Source organism: Pristis pectinata, chromosome 1 (genome assembly GCF_009764475.1).
Source record: "Pristis pectinata isolate sPriPec2 chromosome 1, sPriPec2.1.pri, whole genome shotgun sequence".
Lineage (NCBI taxonomy): Eukaryota > Metazoa > Chordata > Chondrichthyes > Rhinopristiformes > Pristidae > Pristis > Pristis pectinata.
The window spans coordinates 9,488,015-9,511,907 of NC_067405.1; the positions used below are offsets into that span (position 1 = coordinate 9,488,015).

Consider the following 23,893-nt stretch of genomic DNA (forward strand, 5'->3'; position numbering starts at 1 on the left):
AGTATGTTACACAGGAGGGATAAAAGTATTCTGCAGACACAAGAGACTACAGATGCTGGAATTTGGAGCAGAAAAAGGAGCTGCTGAAGGAACTCAGTAGGTCAGGCAGCATCTGCGGGGGGAAATTTCCACTCTTCCCTCCCCCACCTGATTCCACCTGCCAGTCCACTCCTCCTCACCTGGAACCACCTATTGCTCTTGCTTCACCTCACCTCTTGATGCTGGTTATCTCCCCTCTACTTTTTCAGTATAGACGGAAGGGTGTCAACCGGAAACATTGACTGTCCATTTCCCTCCACAGATGTTGCCTGACCCATTGAGTTCTATACTTCTGTCTATACTTCTCGTTACCTCGGTAAAGCCGACAGCATAATCAAAGACCCCACCCACCCCAGACATCCTACTCTTCTCCCCTCTCCCATTGGGCAGAAGATACAATGCTCATTTTTTTTTGCTGTAGAAATATTCTGTCCTCTGTAGCCTTTGTCAGCTACATCAAAATGTGAGATGTGGTTACCAGTCACGCTGCTGGAGATGGTTTGCCTTTATTTACCACGGAGGACAGTGTAGTTAAGGAGGAAGAGTGTAAAATATCAACTACATTGAAGCAGTGCGAAAACGTTAGGGGGTTGGCAAACTTTAAATGTAGATGCATCAACTGAACCAGATAAAGTGCACCCCAGGCTGTTGAGAGCAGCAATGGAGGAAACAGCAGAGGACCTAACTGTTTTACAGATGCCGGGAGACTGGAAGACTATTAGTGTGGGACTGTTGTCTAAAAAAGAATTGACAGAGTAATTAGCCTAACAGGATATGGAAAATTATTGTAAAAAATTTTGAAAGACAGCTTAAATGACTTGAGAGAGCAGCCAGCACAGATTTGTTAAGGGACAGTCATTTCTGACTAACAACCACATATTTTGAGAAGCTAACAAGGAATCTAAATGAGAAAAATGCACTTGAGGTATACTACATGGATTTCTGACAAGGCCCTATGTAGCAGACTGATAAGGGAAGTAAAAGCTCAAAAGCCAATAAAAATTGATGAGTTGGATCCAAAGGTGGCTCAGCCCTCCATTTCTCTATCATTCATGTGTCTAAGAGTCTCTTAAATGTCCCTAATGTATCTGCCCCCACAACGTCTGTAGGCAGTGCATTCCACGCACCCGCCACTCTCTGTGTAAGAAAAACTTACCCCGACATCCCCCTTATACCTTCCTCCAATCACCTTAAAATTATGTCCCCTCGTGTTAGCCATTGTCACCCTGGGAAAAAGTCTCTGACTGTCCACTCGATTGTACAGCTATCAGTTTGGAGAAGTATAGGGTATTTGGAGAAGGAAGTAAGGAAAAGGGATACGCAGAAGCAAAGGGAATTGGGTATAGATGTCCACAGATGCCTAAAGATAGCAGGGGACGTAGAGAAAATGGTTAAACATACAGGGAAGTTTTACATTTTAAGCTTTGGCCAATAAAGAAGAGCAAGGAGGTCATGCTGAAAAAATAATTAGGCTAATGCTAGAACATTCCATCTAATTCTGGATAATACAGGACATGATAGCATTGGAGAGGGTTCAAAGGAAATGCTAAATAAATAGTGCCAGAGATGGATAAATATAGTTGTGGAAAAATTGGCTTGTCTTGCGTTGTTTTCTTTGGAACACAGAACGCTGATGGGAGATTTAATTGAAGTGTGTACAATTATTAAAGGTCCAATTGACCATTGCCTTTTGCTTCCTGCCACTGAGGTCATTTTGGATCCAACTTGCCATTTTCCCTCACTTCCCATCGGCTTTTATTTTGACATGTGGAACCTTGCTAAACATCTTGCTAAAAGCCATGTAGATTGCATCAAATTGCACTAATCTCAATGCCTCTCCTTGTCACATAAAAGAAAATTTCAGTTCTTTGGTCAGATATTATCTTAATATATCCATGCTGACATTCCTCCTTAGAAGATGATTGAATCTTATCCTTACCTTTGAAATCTCACCTTAAAAGGTGATCCTCCTTAAAAGATAACTGCCACTCAGCACTTTTTCTGACAACTTGTACACAGCCATTACAAGTACCAGTAACTAGGAGGCATAGATTTGAAGGTAAATGGATACAGGTAGGATTAAAGTGGAATGGAGAATATATTATTTTTCTATCCAAAGAATGGCAGGGAATCTGGAATAGGGTGGCAAAACAGGTGATTGAGACCAAAACCCTTAGAACATAGAACATTACAGCACAGTACAGGCCCTTCAGCCCACAATGTTGTGCTGACATTTTATCCTCCTCTAATATCTATCTAACCCTTTCCTCCCACATAGCCCTCCACTTTTCTATCATTCCTGTGTTTATCTAAGAGTCTCTCCAATGTCTCTAATGTATCTGCCCCCACCTCTGCCAGTAGCACGTTCCACTCTGTGTAAAAAAACTTACCTCTGTCACCCCTCTTATACCTTCCTCCAATCACCTTAAAATTATGTCCCCTGGTGTTAGCGATTCTCACCCTGGGGAAAAAGTTCTGACTGTCCACTCTATCTATGCCTCTTATCATCTTGTACACCTCTATCATCTTGTCACCTCTCAACCTCCTTCTCTCTAAAGAGAAAAGCCTATCCTCATAAGACATGCTCTCCAATCCAGGCAGCATTCTGGTAAATCTCCTCTGTACCCCCTCTAAAGCTTCCACATCCTTCCTATAATGAGGCAACCGGAACTGAACACAATACTCCAAATGTGGTCACATTTATAACAGATGATCAGTTTTTGGTGCCATAATCTCTAAGGGCATGGATTTAGAGATGGAACATATTTTATTCAATAACTTTTTTTTAAGCTGTTATTTACAATGATGAGCCAAGCAGGCACGTTGTATGACCAAAGATTCTTTAATTCAAGAAGTTCTATGAAACCGCTTTATAAATAGTGATCAAAAGCTACTGAGATTAGAGATTTTGACTGCAGTGTGTACCAGCGATATAATGCGCTGTGGTTAATGGCCTAGGCTATTGTGATAGCACCTCCTAACCCATGTTGCCTACTACCAAGGGCAAGGACTTCAGGTGCATGGGAGCACTACCCTCGGAGTTGAGCACAATAATGACTTGGAAACACATTGCCAGTCTTTCATCGTCGCTGAATCTAAATCCTGGAACGTCCTCCCTAACATAACGGTGAGAGATGTCTACCAGAAGGACAGTCAGGGATGGACATTAAATGCTGACCCTCCCAACAACATCCGGAGCCCAAAAAATGATAAAAACCCCATCAATGCATCTTTCCTTTCCTTACAGACTTCTATGCTATTTTCTTGTTTCTCAATGAGGTAGCAAGTTCCACATTCTGGCTCGTAAAGCTTTCTGCTTCACTGGTGAGAAGCAGGTGCTGTCGTCTTTCGTAACTGACATTAAGATTCACAAAGAAATGAGGTGACATTCCTTCATTAACTGCTTGTGGACTTCCTCTCAGTGAGTCTGCAGTTCCAGCTTCGAGATTCTTCCATTAACTGTACTTTCTACACTTTTCAAGTTTATATACTTCTTCAGTGGAGTATTAGATGCAAGGTTGGAAATACAGCAATTCATGCAACAAAGGAGACTCAACAGTCCATAGTTGCAGAATTGTTACAACTACTTTGCCGATCAAATCTATGCCAGAATTAATTGTACAACTTGCTTCCTGTGCAACTCATATCATAACGAAGATAATATTTTGCTAATCTTCTTACTTGGGGCAACGTCAGTGATTGGGAAGAGTGGTATAACAGGAATAGAAGTTGTGCCCTGGATTCCTTGAATGGAACACCAGAAAAAGATCTCAATAACAATACTGCTCCAAAAGATACTTCCGGGGACACCTACCAAACTGGAAGTCCAGTGACAACACAGATGTCAGGGTTATACAAGCAATCTGCTGGAGGAACTCAGCGGGTGAAGCAGCATTCACGGGAGGTAAGGAAGACAATCCCTTCCTCCCCGCACACATGCTGCTCGACTTGCTGAGCTCCTCCAGCAGATCCCAGCATCTGAAGTCTCTTGTGTCTCCAGATGTCAGGGTTGATCTGCTGAATACTCTCCATGGGTTTCTAATCTGCTGATCAACCAAATGGTTAGATTCAGTGTAATTAACTGCAGCTTTTACAATTCCACAAGTTTCTTCCAGTCTCCACACATTTTATTGACACTGTCACATTTTGAAAACTTTATTCAGGAAGTACCCTGCAGAACACACACACAGAAAAAGTACAATGTAATTCTTCAGTGAGAGATACAGAACGTTGTGCAATGATTTTAAAAACAACTTGACAGCAGGCCAGTTTACAAATATTATAACTTGGAAATATACCTTCCCCACAGCTGTTCTAAGTAGCAAATCTTAGAAGAATAATTAATGCAACTTCATTTTAAGGACACAATGCTTAAAAATAAAGCAGTTAAGATTGTAATTTTAGACATCAATTACAAAACAGAGCATCTACCTAAAGATAGCATGTAACAGATCGGCAAAGTCTACTACTGATCAATGTTTGTAAAGGATTGGTAACATTGGATTAGGAAAGACTAGAATTTCATTCTTAAGAATTGTTAATCTTGCAATTCAGAGGTACAGTATATCCTAATACCACAGTGGGGGAAAGTTAACAGGCAGAATGGAATTGCTCAACTACAGCTCTCTCCATACCATTCATTCTAAACACCTGCGTCATATTTAATGGCAAAGATATTGCACTCAATGTTTTCACTCACTCTCTAATCTTGGTGCGGAGGTGGACGGGGAAGTGGGTGGATGAAAGAGAACTGCTTTCACGAGAAGTTGGAGTCAGGGCCCTTGACATACGAAAACAAGTATCATGGAAGAGTATTTTTACTATTAAGGAGATCCAAAAACAGATTAACTGCTTCCCTTTCATTACCAACTCACTATAATGCACAACAAATGTAGCTTTTAAATAAAAAAAAACTTAAGGAAAAATATTGCCTTTGTTTGCAGTATCATTAACAGTTCACATTCCCTGTTTTATTCCCCAAACAGGTAATCAAGATACAGGCAAATAACATGGGTAATACAGTTCTTTTAAGAAAATATTTTCCATTCATCTTATACTCATGATAGCAGCACCTGACATTGTAATTCTGTAAACAACAACAAAGATGCCATAACCTTGTGAGCCTCCGTCCAGTTCCATTCTGCAGTTCCATTTTGGATGTTGTTGGCGTCACCTGGATAAGAAAAAAACTCCCGTTCCTTGTCCTTCACTGAGCTTTATCAGAAGCTTCAGAAAACATTCAAGTCAATATGGTAGAAGCAAAATTACACAGGCTGAAATGGTTCGGGTAAGAGAAAATAATTGTTGAGACAAAACTACAACAGACTCCAAAATATGCTGTCAGAACTCCAAGCTGCAGGGATGTGACTGAACTCGTGGATAATTACAGGTTATGACAGTAAGCACTCAATTCTTTTGCAAGTGATCGCAGAATCTCTACACAAAGTGAGGTGAGGGAATACGTGTGGGCTATCAGTCCGTGCATTAATTATCCCTGGTGTCAGTGCACCTGGAATGTTCTTGTGCTTAGCAATTCTTTCCCTCATCAGTTTCAGGGCATCAGTCGCTCACGATTACTGGTTAGTGACAACCACACTAGACCGTGCCAGAAAAAAATAACAGAAAGCACAGCCGACTGAGAAAATAAAGATCCACATTAGGTTTGATGTGATGCACCAGTGAGCACTGGCTGGATGCTGAAATCTCTTAGGAGATAATTATCAGTGTAAACAGCAACTGTTACTTTGCATTCAGTACTTTACTAACATTTCCCATTGGCAATTCCAGTACAGTGCAATCTGTAGTAACCTCATGCCTACCGTGCCCATCGAATGGCAGGTCAAGACAATATAATAATTCAGATTTGACCCCATCTTGTCAAGTTGCCATGTAGTGCTGCTTAAACCAATAGCAGGAAGAACATACTTGATATTAAAGTAGCACCAACCTTTCCTTACTCAATTGCATTAAATAATAATTCTTCACCATTACCTTTTTCAGCCTCAAGGAAGGCATTTGCCACGATAAAATTGAAGGCATGATTATTCAACTGTGGTTGCCATCAACATTTCCCTAGACAATTTTTTAACTGCAGCCCACCACTTGCTTTGTCTGTGTCGATTGTATGATCAGTACCAAGACACTTACATTCTTAAAACAGTCCATCATTCACAGAACACACATCAGCTTATTGTTTCACACACATCGCCAATCTTACACTACTAATTAGCAATTTTAATTTCTGACATCAAGGTTGAATTTAAAAAAACACCAATGGGAAAGCTACAGGTCTGAGTTTCTCCATTCCTTTTTTTGGGAAAAAGTGCAATTCCTAACAAGTGTGCAATTCAAATCCAAGGGGACTTTAAAATCCATCCACTGCTTCTGTCTACAAAACGTCAAACAGAGACAAGAACATCGAGGTAGAGTCTATCATAGGATTCCTTGAACAACAGAATAAGCATCAGACTGAACATACACGATGCAGTCAGGCACCAATTGAGCCAGGAAACATCTGAAAAAACAAACAGAGAACAGTGTTAGTTCCTTTAAGAAAATCATTCATCCTCTTTATGTGTACGCACTTCAGTACAAAGCTAAATTTGACAAGAACAGCTGCTCTTCATCACCTGATGGTAATCATTAAGAATGGATGATAGGATTAGTTCCAAAGAAAATGTCACACCATAGTTATTGTGCAAGACTTGAGACTGTCCATTCTGTGTCTCTAATGTAACGATACTGAAGCTCACTGCCATCAATTACACAAGACTTCAAGCAAAGAGAGAAAATAGGAAATTTTATAATGTTTAGTCCATAGCATAGCTGACAGTTGAAGTGAAAGATCTTGTCTCTCATCCTCCAATGATGCTACCTGGCCTGAGTATTTCCAGTATTTCCACTTATGTTACTGTGCAACCTGATTACGTTTTTAAGAAAACTTACCATAAAAGGAATGATGGGAGACAGTCGAATCTTCTTTTTAACAATGTGTTGTAGAAATTTGGAAGGCCCTACAGAAACAGTGGTTGAAGTAGAACCCATTGTAGCTGTGTGATTTGCAACTGAATAAACATTATTTTGGACTTTGAGTATGTAACTGGCAGAATCGTTAAAGAAAACCAGTGGAAGTGATGCATTTAGAGTTTCAGAATGCCTTTAATTAATTCACACATGAGACGTTAATGTGCAAAATCGAAGCATATGGGTTTGTTGGTAATGCACTGCCATGTGTAAAATTGGTTGACAGGAAATAAATGAGTCTTTTTCAGGATAGCTGGTGGTGAGTCGTTGAGCATTGCTTCAGCCCCAGCTATTAACTATATTAGTGATTTGGATGAGAAAGACAAATGTAATACATCTAAATTCGCCAAAGATACAAAACTAGGTGGAATTGAGAGTTGTGAGAGGTTTCAAGGCGATTTAGACAAGTTGAGAGAATAAGTAAAGACACAGAATAAAGTGGCTAAATGGAAGTAATTCATTTTGGTGGGAAAAACAGAAAAGGCAGAGCATTAGACAAAGGGATCTGGATGTCACTGTATGCCAGTCACTGAAAGAAAACGTGCAGGACGGCCTTCATTACAAGAGGTTTTCAATGCAGAAGTTAGGATGTCTTAGTACAATTATACAGGGCCTTGGTGAGACCACACCAGGAATAGTGTGTGCCAGCGAAAAACAAACCACTGGAGGAACTCAGTGGGTCAGGCAGCATCTGTGGAGGCAGAGAGAGATTGTTGACATGTTGGGTTGGGAACCCTGCATCAGAATGAGGGACCACTGTAAAGGACATTCTCTTCCCAACTCCACTTCTCTGCTGAAACCCATTCCTATTTATAATGGTATTGGGTTTGGCATGTTACTGCTTTCGGGATTGTCCCTTTGTTATTGGTCTATCTAGAGGACCCTGATCCACATATTAGGTCAAAGTCGCGCTCTTCCCTGAAGCAGCAACATCCAAAGTGTCAATTATCCCTCTGCCTCTACAGAAACTGTGTGACCAGCTGAGTTTGAGTTTCTTCCCTCTTCCATCAGGTAGAAGATACAGGAGCCTGAGGGCATGTACCACCAGACGTAAGGACAGCTTCTACCCCACTGTAATAAGACTATTGAACGGTTCCCTTATACGATGAGATGGACTCTGACCTCACGATCTACCTTGTTGTGACCTTACACCTTATTACACTGCACTTTCTCTGTAGCTGTGACGCTTTACTCTGTAGTGTTATTGTTTTTACCTGTACTACCTCAATGCACTCTGTACTAACACAATGTAACTGTACTGTATAAGGAACTGACCTGTACGATCAGTATGCAAGACAAGTTTTCCACCGTACCTCGGTACAAGTGACAATAATAAACCAATACCAGTTTGGTTTTTTTTGCTCTAAATTCCAGCATCTGCAGTATCTTGTGTCTCCATAGTGTGTGCCATTTTGGTTTCCTTACCCAGGAAAAGATATCCTTACCACAGAGGGAGTGCACCCGAGGTTCACCAGACTGATTCCTCGGATGACAGGATTGTTGGAAGAGAAGAAATTGGATTGAGAAGGCTAGTATTCACTAAATTTAGAAGAGAAAAATAACTCACTGAAACGTACAAAATTCTGATAGAATTTTCAACAGACTGGATGCAGGGAGGATGCGTCCCCTAGCTGAGATGTCTAGAACCAGGAGTCACAGTCTCAGAATGTAGGAAAGATAATTAGGACTGAAAAGTGGAGATTTCTTCACTCAGAGTAGTGAACCTGTGGAATTCTTGACCACAGAATGCAGTGGAGACCAAGTCACTGAATATACTCCAGGAGGAACTTGATTTCTAGACAGCTAGTATCATACAGTATGAGGAGAATATGATGTTGAGAAAGAATATCAGACATGATTGTCCACTGCATGTGGAGCAGGCTCAAATGTTTTGATGTTTCTAATAAAAAAAACTCAAAGAGTGCAGCAAACTAAAAACTTTAGACTTAGATTGGCCAAATAAAATCTGTAAAATTTCAATGTCTGTAACAACCACGTAAAAATAATTGAATTTGATCTTGCAGCATTGAAACAATTTTGTAATAGATACTAGAGTCTAAAATAAGCAAACATAAAAACCAAGAAACCATTTCAGTTCTGGACCTTGAGGGAATATATTCTTGGCAGAACTGTCAACCACTCAGAATCACAGCTGAGATCCTCTTTTTATTTTCTAAATTTTTGTCTTCTTTTTTATTGAATTTTCACATATCTTTCCAACCACAAGACTGAGCATTTTAAAAGTTCAATCGTTTGATTATCATTCTTGTCCACAAGTTCACTTGTTTCGCCAGCTTGCTCAGGAGAATGATTTGTAGCACTGAGTGCTAGCTGAGTCTGTGAAGGGGGCACAAAGAGAAAGGCAATCAAGAATATCAAAACAAACCAAACCACTCAATTTTTATACCACTTACTTGGAACACTCCAAGTTTCAGAACTGCACTGTACAATGGCTGCATGAATTCACAGGATCAAATCAAGAAGGCAAGACCTCAATTCAATATGTCAACTAAGAACTTCTCTGCTTTCTGATTAAAATCCTAATGAAACTAACCCAGGAGCAGTTACTTTGCAATTATAGTTCCATCTCAAGTCCTGACAAATGCACATATTCAGAGAAACAGACATAAGAGAAATTGCCCAATTTACTTTGATTGTGACTTGCTAAAGGACTTTGACTCTAATAGCATCCCAGCCGTTTTCTGCGAAGGGTGGAATAGCAAAATATCCATTTTCATCTGTATTATCCCCAGCATAAAAACCTCCAATTCAGCCTCCATCAAGCACACATATGACTCAATGATCCAGTGACAATGCAAGGACATGTAAGATTATGTGTTCTTTTACATTCATTTGCTGCCACCATTCCTACCCAAGGCAAGGTCTGAAGATCAAGATTTATTTGTGATCTGCAGAAACAACTCCTATACAATCCATGATCATGTTGCAACCCTGCTTACTTAACAGTCATACACACTTCAAGCTTGAAATGCAGACACAAGAATTCTCAGAAACTGCAAGTTAAAAATTGGAGAGCACAAGGCATCTGTGGTCTTGTGAACGACAAGAATTAATCTGATTGAGTCAATTTGACAATTACTTAACCACAATTAATGTGATCAAAACATTGAGAAATAAACTGGTAATATGGCAAAAGAGAAGTTCAAACATTTGTGCTGGAATGTGTCACGAACCAGCAACAAAAGAAACACACCGAGTCATGATTCGGTGTTAAAAACTATTTTATTAATCACTACTTATGATAATATGAAAAATAGAAGTAAAAATGTTAGTATGTTAGAAATTCAAAAATATTAAACCTTGAACATTAACCCCTAAACTAAACTCTTCGTGTGTGTGTGTGGCAAAGTCCCAAACTCCGAGTCCAGGAATGGTTCTTAAAGTTCAGTTCCGCAAACCATAAGGTGAAACATGAGCAAAGGCTTCTTCAACAACCACCGATGTCTGAAGATAAGACGTAGATGTAGGGAAACATAGAGAGAGTAATTACGAAGTCCAAATGTTCCACGATGGAACCCAAATGACACTTCAGTGTTTACTCGGTAGTGACTTCCTCACCCCGAAAAGCATCCGAATCGTGGTCGTCCACACAAATACCTGTTTCCTTCTACAGGTCAGCAACAAGGTGAACTCCACTGGATTACTTCCTAATTTCCATACATGGATTTCTGTGGCAGACACAGTTATTGTTTCTCATCCGTCGATAGAGAAACTAGCAGGCTGGTGTCTCTCTCCCTTCTCTCTCTCTCCCCCTTCTTCTTCTGACCTCTTCAACAACATCATTACGTCCTTTATCTTCTGTTGACGTAAGCATGCCACACACACACACACACACACACACTCACTCTATCTTAAAGGGACTTTCACCGAGTCCATAACAAATGGAAGTGGAAGAATAGGCATAAGACACAAGAAGCAGAAAATCTAAAAAAGTTAAAAATCCGATATTTTATAATTCCTTCAAGGTAATACACAATTTTTTCCAAGGATTTTATTTTTCTTTAAGTAGGACACAGAGTTTTCGTCAGGCTGATATTTATTGTCCATCCCTAACTGCCCTGAAATGAATCAGCAATCAAGTCAAAGAGTCATACAGCACAGAAACAGGCCATTCGGCCCAACTCGCCCATGCTGACCACGTTGCCTAACTGAGCTAGTCCCATTTGCCTACATTTAGCCCATATCCCTATAAATTTTTCCTATCCATGTACCATTCAACCACACTGGTGGGAGAGGATTGGCCCATATGCCAGGCTAAGAATGGACAGTATGTATCCTTGTCCAATGGAAACGTGCTGCATAACAGTACTGGACAGGCCATTTGGCCCATAATGTTGTGCCAATCTTGATGCCAATTTATACTAAATGTCCTCCTCCTGTGTATCATCCACATCCCTCCATTCCCTTCCTATTCATGTGTCTATCTAAAACCCTCTTAAAATCCACCAAACTGCCTGCCACTATTCCCACATGGTAACCCATTCCAGGCACCTACCAATCTCTGTGTATAAAACTTGTCCCTCATATCGCCTTTTAAACTTCCCCCCTCTAACCTTAAAAGAATGTTCTCTGGTATTTGCCATTTTTACCCTGGGGAAAAGATTCTGATCGTCTAACCTATCTATGCCTCTCATAATTTTTACAAACCTCCATCAGGTCTCCCTTCAGCCCCGATGCTCCAGACAGAACGACCCAAGATCGTCCAACTTTTTCTTATCGCTCATACCCTCTAATCCAGGCAGCATCGTGGTAGACCTCTTCAGCACCCTTAGAGGGCTTTTTTTTATAACAAAAATCTAGCGCTCTGTTTTACCATAAACGATACTAACTTTTTATTCCCGATACATTTAATTATTTGGATTTTAAATTCCTCATCTCCTGTTTCCTCATGGATTAAGTGGTTCAAACTACTGGATAGTCATCCAGTTACTTAACATTATGCTACCATATTGTGCTATACCTATAACAGTTCACTTTCTGTACAGGGGAGACCAAAGGCAGTCATTGCCAACTATCATACAGTTAATGTAATTATGTTAAATGCCTAGACAACTTTGTGATGAGTTTAATGGGGCAATTCAGGTTTAAAATAGAGAAACATGGAAACCACAGGAAGGTTAAGGGTGAGGATGTATTCTTTTTAAAGGTAGCTTCTGCCAATTCACAATTAGCTGATTTGCACATTAATAATGTTGTTAATGTACCATTCAGATGCTAAGTGGCCGAAATTGGGTTGGACGTGGCCAGCTAGCTGGACTTGCCACTTACAGTGCCTGGCTACACTGGAAAACAGGGGGCTGAATATGCTGATCATCGCACTTTGTAGGTGTCTAACAAGGGGAAGAGGTCTCCGCGCAAGTAGGGTTCGAGTGTTGTATCACTGAGGCCTTCTCCCTGTTGTTTTTGTCAAAATGTATGCAATTTTTTTTTAAAATAAAAAAGTAACTGATTTCAGGAACATTTAAAAACTATTGAAATTGATATAAATAATTAAGGATATTAAAATTAGATTTTTAAATGTTTAAAACACCTTTAAATATCAAAATAATGTGATTAACTTAAACACGGCATTAGTGGCCCCTGCCTTCCCTGCTGTAAAAGATGAGGAGATTGATGCCACGTCGCATCTGGACATCAGTGTTCCACTGCAGGGCTCAACTGTGAGTCCAGTGACAATGTGGGAGGACTGATGCACTGGCTTTTGACCCCCAGCTTGTTTAAGACTTCCGAGCTTAGCCAAGCATTTGTGAAAGTACAAGACAACTTGAGCTGGGAATCACTGGCTCCCTGCAGAACCAGCGCCTGTCAATCAGCTCAATTTGTCCCATTGCTTATGTAAATTTTGCCAAAACAATAAAATGCTTGTCCATTCTTTCCATTTCGCCACCTTTAATAACTCACTCCATTAATGTATCATTTTATTCAAGCTCTTAAAATCAAGTTCTGTTTATTTTAAAGCTTTATCTCTGCCACACATTCAGTGAAGGAATCTCAATTTATGCAGACTTGGACATAACCTGAGTGAGCATTACTAGTGCATGCTAAACACTTTCTTCATGCCTCAATGATCAGATAGAAAAGTTTCTATGTTGCCTTGGGGAATACATAATTCATAAGTCTGCAGCTGTAAGTTTCAATCTACAGTTTGGAAGGTGGACGAAAAGGTCACGGCACAGGTAGACAATCTGAAAATTAGTCATGGACTTCTCTCCTTCATTCTATGCAGCAAAAGGAATTCAATTGATTAAATGCATCGCAGTGCATCACAAGGCAGATTTCTAAAAGCAGTTTAGAGCAGACCAAACATAAATGGCACAGTAGAGTTTAGAGGATATATTGGAGGATTGCTCAGTTCAAATTTTCTGGAATTAGTGCACAAATACATGCTTTTGCACATAAAAAGAGACCAATTTACTTTGCATCAATGAATCATACAGACACAAGCTTAGATACCCTGCATGCTGTAACAAGTCAGAATCTCTACAAGCAGTCTGCAGATTAGCAGGTGCACAGCCGCTGTGTCATGTAGCATGAAAATACATCAATAAATCATTAATCTTCAAGACAGTAAATCTAGGTCAAAAAGATTCAAATGCACACCAACCCTGTTAAGTATCCATAACCATGAGCTACTGTTTCAAGGACATCCATGTCATTCAGAACAACTAATGCTTACAGAAATACATTATGGCATTTTTTTTTAACCTGAAGTGGTTAGTTTACAAAAGCCCTTGTTAAATCACAATAGGCCTAACCAAATGCTGAATAAGAGGATCACCACAGCATTTACCAGGTTAGCAGGAACTGCCGCAGTACAGCTTAAAACTAGCCGTCCAAAACTATTTACTGAAGTCCAGCTAGTAGTTTTGGAGACAGATGTTTAGTCTCACCAGTCTCAAGAGTAAGTGGAATGTATTGGATTCAATAGGTATTGGTTTATTATTGTCACTTGTACTGAGGTACAGTGAAAAACTTGTCTTACAAACCGATCGTACAGGTCAATTCATTACACAGTGCAGTTACATTGAGTTAGTACAGAGTGCATTGAGGTAGTACAGGTAAAGACAATAACAGTACAAAGCGTCACAGCTACAGAGAAAGTGCAGTGCAATAAGGTGCAAGGTCACAACAAGGTAGATCGTGAGGTCATAGTCCATCTCATTGTATAAGGGAACCGTTCAATAGTCTTATCACAGTGGGGTAGAAACTGTCCTTAAGTCTGGTGGGACGTGCCTTCAGGCTCCTGTATCTTCTACCTGATGGAAGAGGAGAGAAGAGAGAATGTCCTGGGTGGGTGGGGTCTTTGATTATGCTGGCTGCTTCACCAAGACAACGAGAGTCCAAGGAGGGGAGGCTGGTGTCCGTGATGCACTGGGCTGTGTCCACAACTCTCTGCAGTTTCTTGCGGTCCTGGGCAGAGCAGTTGCCGTACCAAGCCGTGATACATCCAGATAGGATGCTTTCTATGGTGCATCGTTAAAAGTTCGTGAGAGTCAAAGGGAACAAACCAAATTTCTTTAGCCTCCTGAGGAAGTAGAGGTGCTGGTGAGCTTTCTTGGCCGTGGCTTCTACATGATTTGACCAGGACAGGCTGTTGGTGATGTTCACTCCCAGGGACTTGAAGCTCTCAACCCTCTTGACCTCAACACCATTGATGTAGACAGGTGCATGTACACCGCCCCCTTTCCTGAAGTCAATGACCAGCTCTTTGGTTTTGTTTGACCATTGAGGGAAAGGTTGTTGTCATGACACCATTCCACTAAGCTCTCTATCTCCTTCCTGTACTCCGACTCATCATTGTTTGAGATACGGCCTACAAAGGTGGTATTATCTGCAAACTTGTAGATGGAGTTAGAGCAGAATCTGGTCACATAGTTATGAGTGTTTACGGAGTAGAGTACAGGGCTGAGGACGCAGCCTTGTGGGGCATCAGTGTTGAGAATAATCGTGCCGGAGGTATTGCTGCCTACCCTCATGATTGCGGTCTGTTTGTTAGAAAGTCAAGGTATCCAGTTACAGAAGGAGGTGCTGAGTCCTAGGTGAGCCAACTGTGTCAGTCCTTGTACACAAATGCCACTTGGTAAAAGCTCAAGCAGCAAGATGCACAAGCCTGCAGTCACTACTCCCTAAAAACTACACTGCCCCAAAATACTGGGTGCAGAAACACAACTGTAGCACTCTTCCATTGAAAAGTGGTTAATTTGCAAAAAGCCCTGAAGGATCACAATAGTCTTAACATTCTTGAAATGCTGAACAAGAGAATCAATACAACCTTGATCAATACAAGATTAATTTAGTACAAGTGGATTTAGTACAAGCATGAACACAATTATGTGCAGCCTGCTTCTTCACTGTAGAATTCTTATGCAAGGTAGCTTCTCATCATTGGTGTGGTCTGTTGGTACTACTCTCTTTAAAAATCATAGTCTCAGCAACTGCCTACTTAATAGTTATTTACCTTCTCTGTGGATTGTCACCTTGTTGTGGTGGAGAAGCTTGTGTGGTCCTGAGATTGATGCTGTCTGGAGCCATGCTCCTGGTAGGGTCACCCATGGCGGTAAGGTTGATGGTGAGGTCCCTGACAAAGAACAATCCAACTAAGACCTCAACGGTGGAACAGGTGGACGAAGTTGCTTCGAATTCAGCAGCTGTGAAGGCAGATGAAGGCTGCAACAAATCCAATCAACTCCAATTGTTGTGGTTTCCATGCCATTGGAATCAGTTGGTTGATTGTGAAGTATCGTGTGCTTTTTGTAGTGTAACATCAAGTACACATTAAACAAACACACGCACAGGCATCTTCACTCTGTGGGCTACAAATCAACGGAACAAAGACCATCATCCTCGACCTCAAGGGATAGCCACAATGACAAGTCACTACCAACTGGCTGGCAGTAGTGGTGAGGAGGGATTAATTTATTTATTGCAAGATCAGGTGTTGACCACCTTGAAATAGTCTGTTACTGTCTGCAGTTAAGCAATTTTCATAGCGGTTATGGTAGCAATGCAAGCTTTTGAACATGGAAGAAATAAGGCCCCACTCCATATTTAATTTACTTACATCTCATTTTACTTAAGGACTTGCTTTTATAATGTGGTCCCTCACAAACCCAAGGCTTCACGGAGTGCTTTAATGCCAATTAAGTACTTTTGAAATTGTTACTGTTTTAATACACAAACATGGCACACAATTTGCACGCAGCATATACTCTGAAGCACCTATGGTAGACCATCTTTGAGATAGTTAAAATACAAGCCAGGCCATCAGGACCAACTCTCCTACATCAAGTAGTGCAATACAATCTTTTATGCCCAGATGAGAAAGGAGGGTGTCCCTTTAATGTTCGATCCAAACACAACAGTGATACTGGTACTGAGCTAGACCGTCACTGCAGATTTTTGTGCTCAAGTTTCCAGAGTAGCACTTGAACTTTCCAAGTCAGAGTGCAAGAGCACCAATCGCAGAATGACAGTTAACACTTACATATATGTATGGCACATATGAGACAAGCCAGTGATCCTGCTCAGACTTTCTGCTGATGACAAGGTCCTTCAAACCACATAAGATCTTTATTAGTCACATGTACATCAAAACACACAGTGAAATACATATTTTGCGTAGTGATTTTGGGGGGGGGCAGCCGCAAGCGTCGCCACGCTTCGGCGCCAACATAGCATGCCCGTAACTCCTAACCCGTATGTCTTTAGAATGTGGGAGGAAACTGGAACACCCGGAGGAAACCCACACAGACACGGGGAGAATGTACAAACTCCTTACAGACAGTGGCCAGATTTGAACCCAGGTCGCTGGCGCTGTAAAGCATTGTGCTAACCACTACGCTACTGTGCCGTCAGATACAATAAGAGCTAAAACCTGTCGAGTTTACAAAAAATCCTCCTATACGTCCTCCGAATTTTCTCGCTTTAGCTTGGCAATGCCACCAGTGACAAGGGTGGGTAATTAATGCTTAGGATCATAAACTCATTGGGCTGGATTGTACGTGACCTGGCTTGCTACCCATGCTTTTCCCATGGTTGAACTACTTTTTGTGGCCCCTACAAGGATGATGAAACTGCCATAGGCATCTTACTGCTGTCAAGAACCCTTTGAACAGCTTTTAAACAAAGTTTTAAAAGTATCTTAAAAAATAAATTAAAAACAGAGATAGAAAAGGAAATAAAAAAGGCATTTAGTTCTCGGCCAAGATCAGCTACTTCATTCAAATGAATGGACTATGCTCCAAATGCAGCCAATCTCCAGCATAAAACTGAAGTGCTGGATGCAAAGTACATCTCTGGCCTTCAGCTCGGGGCATTTGCGCTCCTCTGCAAGTGGAAGGTCAGATGCTCTGGCTTTTGACCTTCCTTATGGTCACTGTCTCTCTATGGAGATGCAAGCCAAGGCAAATGCAATTCCAGCCCAGATGTTTATAGCAAAGTCATGTCACTCCTGGCCAAAATGAATTTTAGGTTAATCCCCACTTCTCAGTTCTCAACACATTGCCTGGTAGGTTATGACTCTTCAAGTGGTCACCTAGGTGCTTCTTGAAACTGATGAGAGTTTCTGTCTCCATCACCCTTTCAAAGAACGAGTTCCAAACCCTCACCATCAATTGAATGAAATAATTTCTTCTCAACAGTTGTCTAATCCTTCTACCAATAACTTAAATCTATCACCCTTTGTTACTGACCTCTCTGCTAGGGGAAATAAGTCCTTTCTGTTGATTCTGCCTAAGCCTTAAATAATTTTCTCTCTCTCAATTAAATCTCTCCTCACTCTCTGTTCTGAAGAAAACAGCCCTAGGTTTGACAATCTCTCCTCCGAACTGGGCCTGACTTAATTCCGATCAATGCTAAACATTAGACAACCTTCCTCAAACAGGATAAACTAAAAGAACACAAAAGATTCCCTTCAAAATATCAATTGCACTACAGAGTTCTATCCAATTTGCTCTATTCTGCTTGAGTGCTATAGTGCTATAATGTTCTGCTACAGTGTCCCCATCTGCTTAAAGAAGACCACTATCATCCTGATACCCAATAAAAACAATGTAACATGCCTTAATGACTACCACCCGGTAGCCCTGATGTCCACTGTCATGAAGCGCTTCGCGAGGCTGGTCATGGCACGCATTAACTCCAGCTTCCTAGAAAACCTCGGCCCACTGCAATTCACCTACCACCAAAACAGGTCTCCCTGGCCCTACATTCATCTCTGGAACATCTGAATAGTAAAGACACTGATGTTAGACTATTGTTTATTGACAACAGCTCCACGTTCCGTACTATAATTCCAAGCAAACTCATCACCAAGCTCTTAAGACTTGGGATTCAAAACCTCCCTTTGCAAGTGGATCCTTGACTTTCTGACCAACAGACTGCAATCAGTGAGGATAGGCAAGCAACACCTCCAGCCACATTATTCTCAACACTGGTGCTCCACAAAGCTGCGTCCTCAGCCCCCTACTCTACATCCTATACACTCATGACTGTGTGGCCAGATTCTGCTCTAACTCCATCTACAAGTTTGCAGATGATACCACGATAGTGATGAGTTGGAGTACAGGAAGGCGATAGAGAGTTTAGTGACATGGTGTCATGACAACAGCCTTTTCCTCAATGTCAGCAGAACAAAAGAGCTGGTCATTGACTTCAGGAAGAGGGGTGGCGCACATGCTCCTGTCTATATCAACAGTGCTGAGGCCAAGAGGGTTGACAGTTTCAGTTTCCTAGGAGTGAACATCACCAATAGCCTGTCCTGGTCCAACCACATAGACGCCACTGCCAAGAAAGCTCACTAGCACCTCTACTTCCTCAGGAGGCTAAAGAAATTTGGCATGTCCCACCTAACCCTCACCAACTTCTATTGATGCACCATAGAAAGCATCTTGACTGGATGCATCACGGCTTGATATGGCAGCTACTCAGCCCGTGACTGCAAGAAACTGCGGAGAGTTGCGGACACAGCTCAGCACATCACAGAAAACAGCCTCCCCTTCATGGACTCTGTTGTGTCTGGCATGGTAGTGTAGCGGTTAGCGTAACTCTATTACAGTGCCAGTGACCCGGGTTCAATTCCAGCCGCTGTCTGTAAGGAGTTTGTACATTCTCCCCATGTCTGCGTGGATTTCTTCCGGGTGCTCTGGTTTCCTCCCACATTCCAAAGACATATGGGTTAGGAAGTTGTGGGCATGCTATGTTAGCGCTGGAAGTGTGGTGACACTTGCGGGCTGCCCCCAGAACACTCGACGCAAAAGATGCGTTGCACTGTATGTTTCGATGTACATGTGACTAATAAAGATATCTTATACTTCTCGCTGCCTCGGTGAAGCAGCCAGCATAACCAAAGACCCCACCCACCCCAGACATTTTCTCTTCTCACCCCTCCTATCAGGCAGAAGATACAAAAGCCTGTAAGCACATACCACCAGGCTCAAGGACAGCTTCTATCCTGCTGTTATAAGACTATTGAACTGTTTCCTAGTACGATAAGATGGACTCTTGACCTCACAATCTACCTTGTTATGATCTTGCAGCTTATTGTCTACCTGCACTGCACTTTCTCTGTACCTGTGACACTTTACTCTGCATTCTATATTGTTTTACCTTATACTACGTCAATGCACTGTGTAATGAATTGATCTGCATGAACGGTATGCAAGATAAGTTTTTCACTGTACATCTGTACAAGTGACAATAATAAACCAATTCCAATTCTGCAACCGACCTCAAAGGAGGGTCTCCCACAGAATCTTTGTCAGCTTCCAATTCTTAATGATGTTAACCTGTCAGGTTTTAGTAATACACACTAGACACATACAAATACTCATACTTGGAAGTTTAAGGTTATTAAAGATTCATCAGTATGTTTAGAACGTAGAACAGTATAGCACTGCAACAGGCCCTTCAGCCCACAATGTCCGCTGAGCATGATGCCAAATTAAACTAATCCCTTTTATCTTCATGTGATCCATATCCCTCCATTCCCTGCAATATTCGCGTGCCTAATTAAAAGCCTCATGAACGCCACAGTCATATCTGCTTCCACCACTACCTCTGGCAGCCTGTTCCATACACTTAGCACTCTCTGTGTAAAAAAAAACTTGCCTTACATACCTCCTTTAAATTCCCCCCCCCTCCTCACCTTAAAGCTATGCCCTCTGGTATTAACATTTTCACCCTGGGAAAAAGATTCTGACTGTCTACCCTATCAATGCCTCTCATAACTTTATAAACTTCTATTTCATTACAGATGTCCTCTTGTCATGACCACCAGAGGTTTAGAGGTCACAAATTTGCAAATAAACAACAGGATGTAAAGGAAACCTTATGGAATTGTAAAAATCTCACTTTTTTTTCCTGAAGTGAACTTTGAAACTACATTATGCAATTCCAGATGCTAGATTTAGTTGCTAGTAATTTTATGCCTTTGCACTGTACTGCTGCCACAAAACAACACATTTCACCACATATAAATCAGTGAAAATAAACCTGATTCTGATTATGTAATTGCCCATATTGCGCAGCAGTCCTAGATGGGAAATTGTCCAAGTCTATTTTTCCAGCTGAGTAAGAGGAACAGGAAGTTCTCCTAGCTTTCTGTTCAACATTCTTCCCTCAAAAACATAAGTTTACTGGTTATTTATTTTATCTGCTGTTTCTAGAGGCTTACTACAAGCACCTGGTGAACTGTAAATGAAAACATAACACATCAAAGGCATTTTATTGGATTAAAAGTGTACTGACGTGCCTATTGTGCTAGTGGTAAAGCCCCAAGCAATAATTCAAATCTCTTACCACTGACAGATTAAAAATTCACCAGACTAAGCACTCACATATCCTGTATGGCAGGTAAAGGCCCTTCAACCCATTTAATCTCTACCAGATTAGCAGTAATCATTTCCTGGAGTAGGAGAGACATTTCTTAATTGAGTCCACAATCTTCATCTCAATTACACTTCCTGCAAATCTATTTCACAGTTAACTCACTCCTTAACCCAAATTCACTCATTAGCCCCTATCTAAACCTTATAGACATGTGCTATATCTGAAAAATACACTGTTTATTTTCTGTATCTGGTTGAATATCTTCTATGCCACAAGCCCCACAAAGTGACTTTTCAAAGCTGAAGTGCCCTTACAGCAGTTCATAATTGCTTGCCTATTGAATGCCAATGCTTGCTCTGTTACTTTCCTCCATATTACCATTGGGAATTACATAGCCATCTTTACCATGTAATATACAGTAATCAAGTGCTTTCTAACAAGATCATAGTTTCTGGGCTTTCTATTAAGCAATATTAAAATATAGCAATAAAAGGCAGGTTCCTATTTGACTACAATTACATAGGGAAATGGGAATCAACATGCAAGGATCTCTTAACATCTTCAAGTTACATACTTGACTATGTATGACAATAATAATTTCCAATATCCAATGTCAAGTGTCTTGCGTTCATCTACAACAATCCTTGTGCACTGAAACACCCAGGAACAATATCCAGTTTAGCGCTCCTTGTAAGAGATACTGTTCTACCTCCAAGTCTTGTAGATACTGGACAACAGAGGATTTCTAATTTTAGAACTCATATTCTTGTATTCCAACACCTCATGAGGTAGATACAAACACAAATCATTTAAAACACAGAAAAATGATGACTGAAGCTTTATAACATAGATTTGTCTTCATTGGTCTTTACCTTCACTGGTCAGGGCACTGAGTATAGAAGTTGGTAAGTCATGTTACACCTCTATAAAACGTTGGTTAGGCCACTTTCGGAGTGTTATGAGCTGTTCTGGTCACCACACTATAGATAGGATGTGGAGGCTTTAGAGAGGGTGCAGAAGAGGTTCACCAGGATGTTGCCTGGATTAGAGTGTATTAGCTATAAACAGAAGAGGTTGGACAAATGGATTGTTTTTTCTGATGTGGAGTGTCAGAGACTGATGAAATTTACAGAGAGGCATACATTGGGTAGATAGTCAAGTCTTTTTCTCAATATGGAAATGTCAAATACTAGAGGCTTTAGGTTTTAATGTAAGAAGAGGAAAATTTAAAGGAGATGGGGAGGCAAGATTCCACCCCCACCCGACACAGAACATGGTGGGTGCCTGACACGTGCAGCCAGGGGAGGTGGTGGAAGCAGATACGATGGCAACGTTTAAGAGGTATTTAGACAGACACATGAACAGGCAGGAAATGGAGGGACATAGACCATGTGCAGGCCAATGGGATTAGTTAGATTGGCATCACGGTTGGTACATACTGTTTAGGAAACATACTGTTGATCACAGTAGCTATCACCTTTGCTGTAAATGTAAAAATATGTAACACGGTACAATTCCGAAGGTGTCATGATCTCTACACTTCATGTCTGCTCGGTAGGGAACATTTTTCTTATACGTTATGATCTTACTCGAGCTCAGACCTTTTAGTTACCAGTAAACTTTGGTACTACTGCCAATAGAGAATCTCAGCCCAAATAGCTAGTTTATGCAAGCTATGGGTTGTGACCCTATGCTTCATTCATGTCATTTTACTGGAAAAACATCATTATCAGTCATTCTTTTTACATAAAGGTAATTCAGTGATGCTTACAAAATAAAACTCCATATGTGTCCAAACATAAATTTACACAGAAGGCAATTTACTATAGCAAGTATTTATTCAAGCACTCTTTTTTAAAAAAATGTCTAGGAAGAATCTCTCTCACACCCCTTTTAAAACAATGGTACAGTGTGGTTTACTGCATAAATGTAACCCAACTGCAGACCCAGAGCCTCCCCCAAGATGAGAAAGGCTGCTGAAAAAGGCAGCTCTGTGCCTTGATAGCAATTAACATTATACAGATTGTAGGGTTGGTGCAACCCCCAAAATCACTTCACAGTATGACTGGTGACAGGAACTGAAATTTCTTGTGACTGTATCATTAACATCGCTGATTTAACCACTGGAACGATTCCTGTTGGTCGCTTTTCTTATAGGTACCGTACCCACCGGTACCAGCTTACTTTCATCTTTGAAGGCAAAAAGAAAAGAAACTTTTACAGCTGCTGCTAATTTGAACTCATTAGGGAGCTGCTCATGCTTGTCAATAATGTCCCTCTGGAACATGCATTCATTAACAACACCTTTAAATATTCATCTTAACTGGACAACGTCTGCTATTTTCCTCTCCAGTACTTATCAAGCCAATGAGTTGCAGAATCCACTTGCTAGATACTGCTACTGTTGAAGTGCATTTGGAAATGCCACTTCCAACTGAGTGACTAGATGCGAAAAGATGTGAACACTGCAAGTCTATATCCCATGGTAATTCAGTGGTAACCATTTGGCCACTCATTGTGTCATTGAGCTGGGAAGACAGAGTGACGTATGGATCCTTTCCGCAAAGCTGCTGCTCCTTCAAGTAAAATTAGGTAAAAGTGCACTATTAGCACATTCAATAAAGGGCACTGAAGCCACACTTAAATTGAGAATAGAAGTCAAATCAAAGAGCTATCAATATTGCTTAGCAAGAGGTAGAATGAAAATCCTCAAGAATAAAGCAATATAGACCTAAAGGTCTTTCACCTCCTACCCATCATTTTGCACCAAACCTCTGACTTTCTAACCACATGCAGGCACACAAATATAGAAATTCCTGGAAACACAGTCTATTAAGTGAGACAACATCCAGTGCGAGAGCCACAGAGATAAACATTGCTTTCAATATTTTGAGGGAGTTTATCCTGGGAGAATGTACAAATAAGATAGCTGCAGTCAGCATAGAAGCTAAATTCCTGTGGCTTTTCCAACTAGAGAAAGATT

At 40.9% G+C, this 23,893-nt stretch overlaps 1 protein-coding gene across 1 annotated transcript in view; it reads right to left on the reverse strand.

The window, feature by feature from the left end:
* Positions 1-4,178: 4,178 nt before the first annotated feature.
* The window catches only part of slc49a4 (solute carrier family 49 member 4), a 73,517-nt gene continuing 53,802 nt past the window's right edge, over positions 4,179-23,893 (reverse strand). The window contains 1 exon segment of the mRNA XM_052016074.1: positions 4,179-6,553. Within this exon segment, the coding sequence (XP_051872034.1) occupies positions 6,438-6,553 (116 nt within the window). The 3' untranslated portion in view covers positions 4,179-6,437.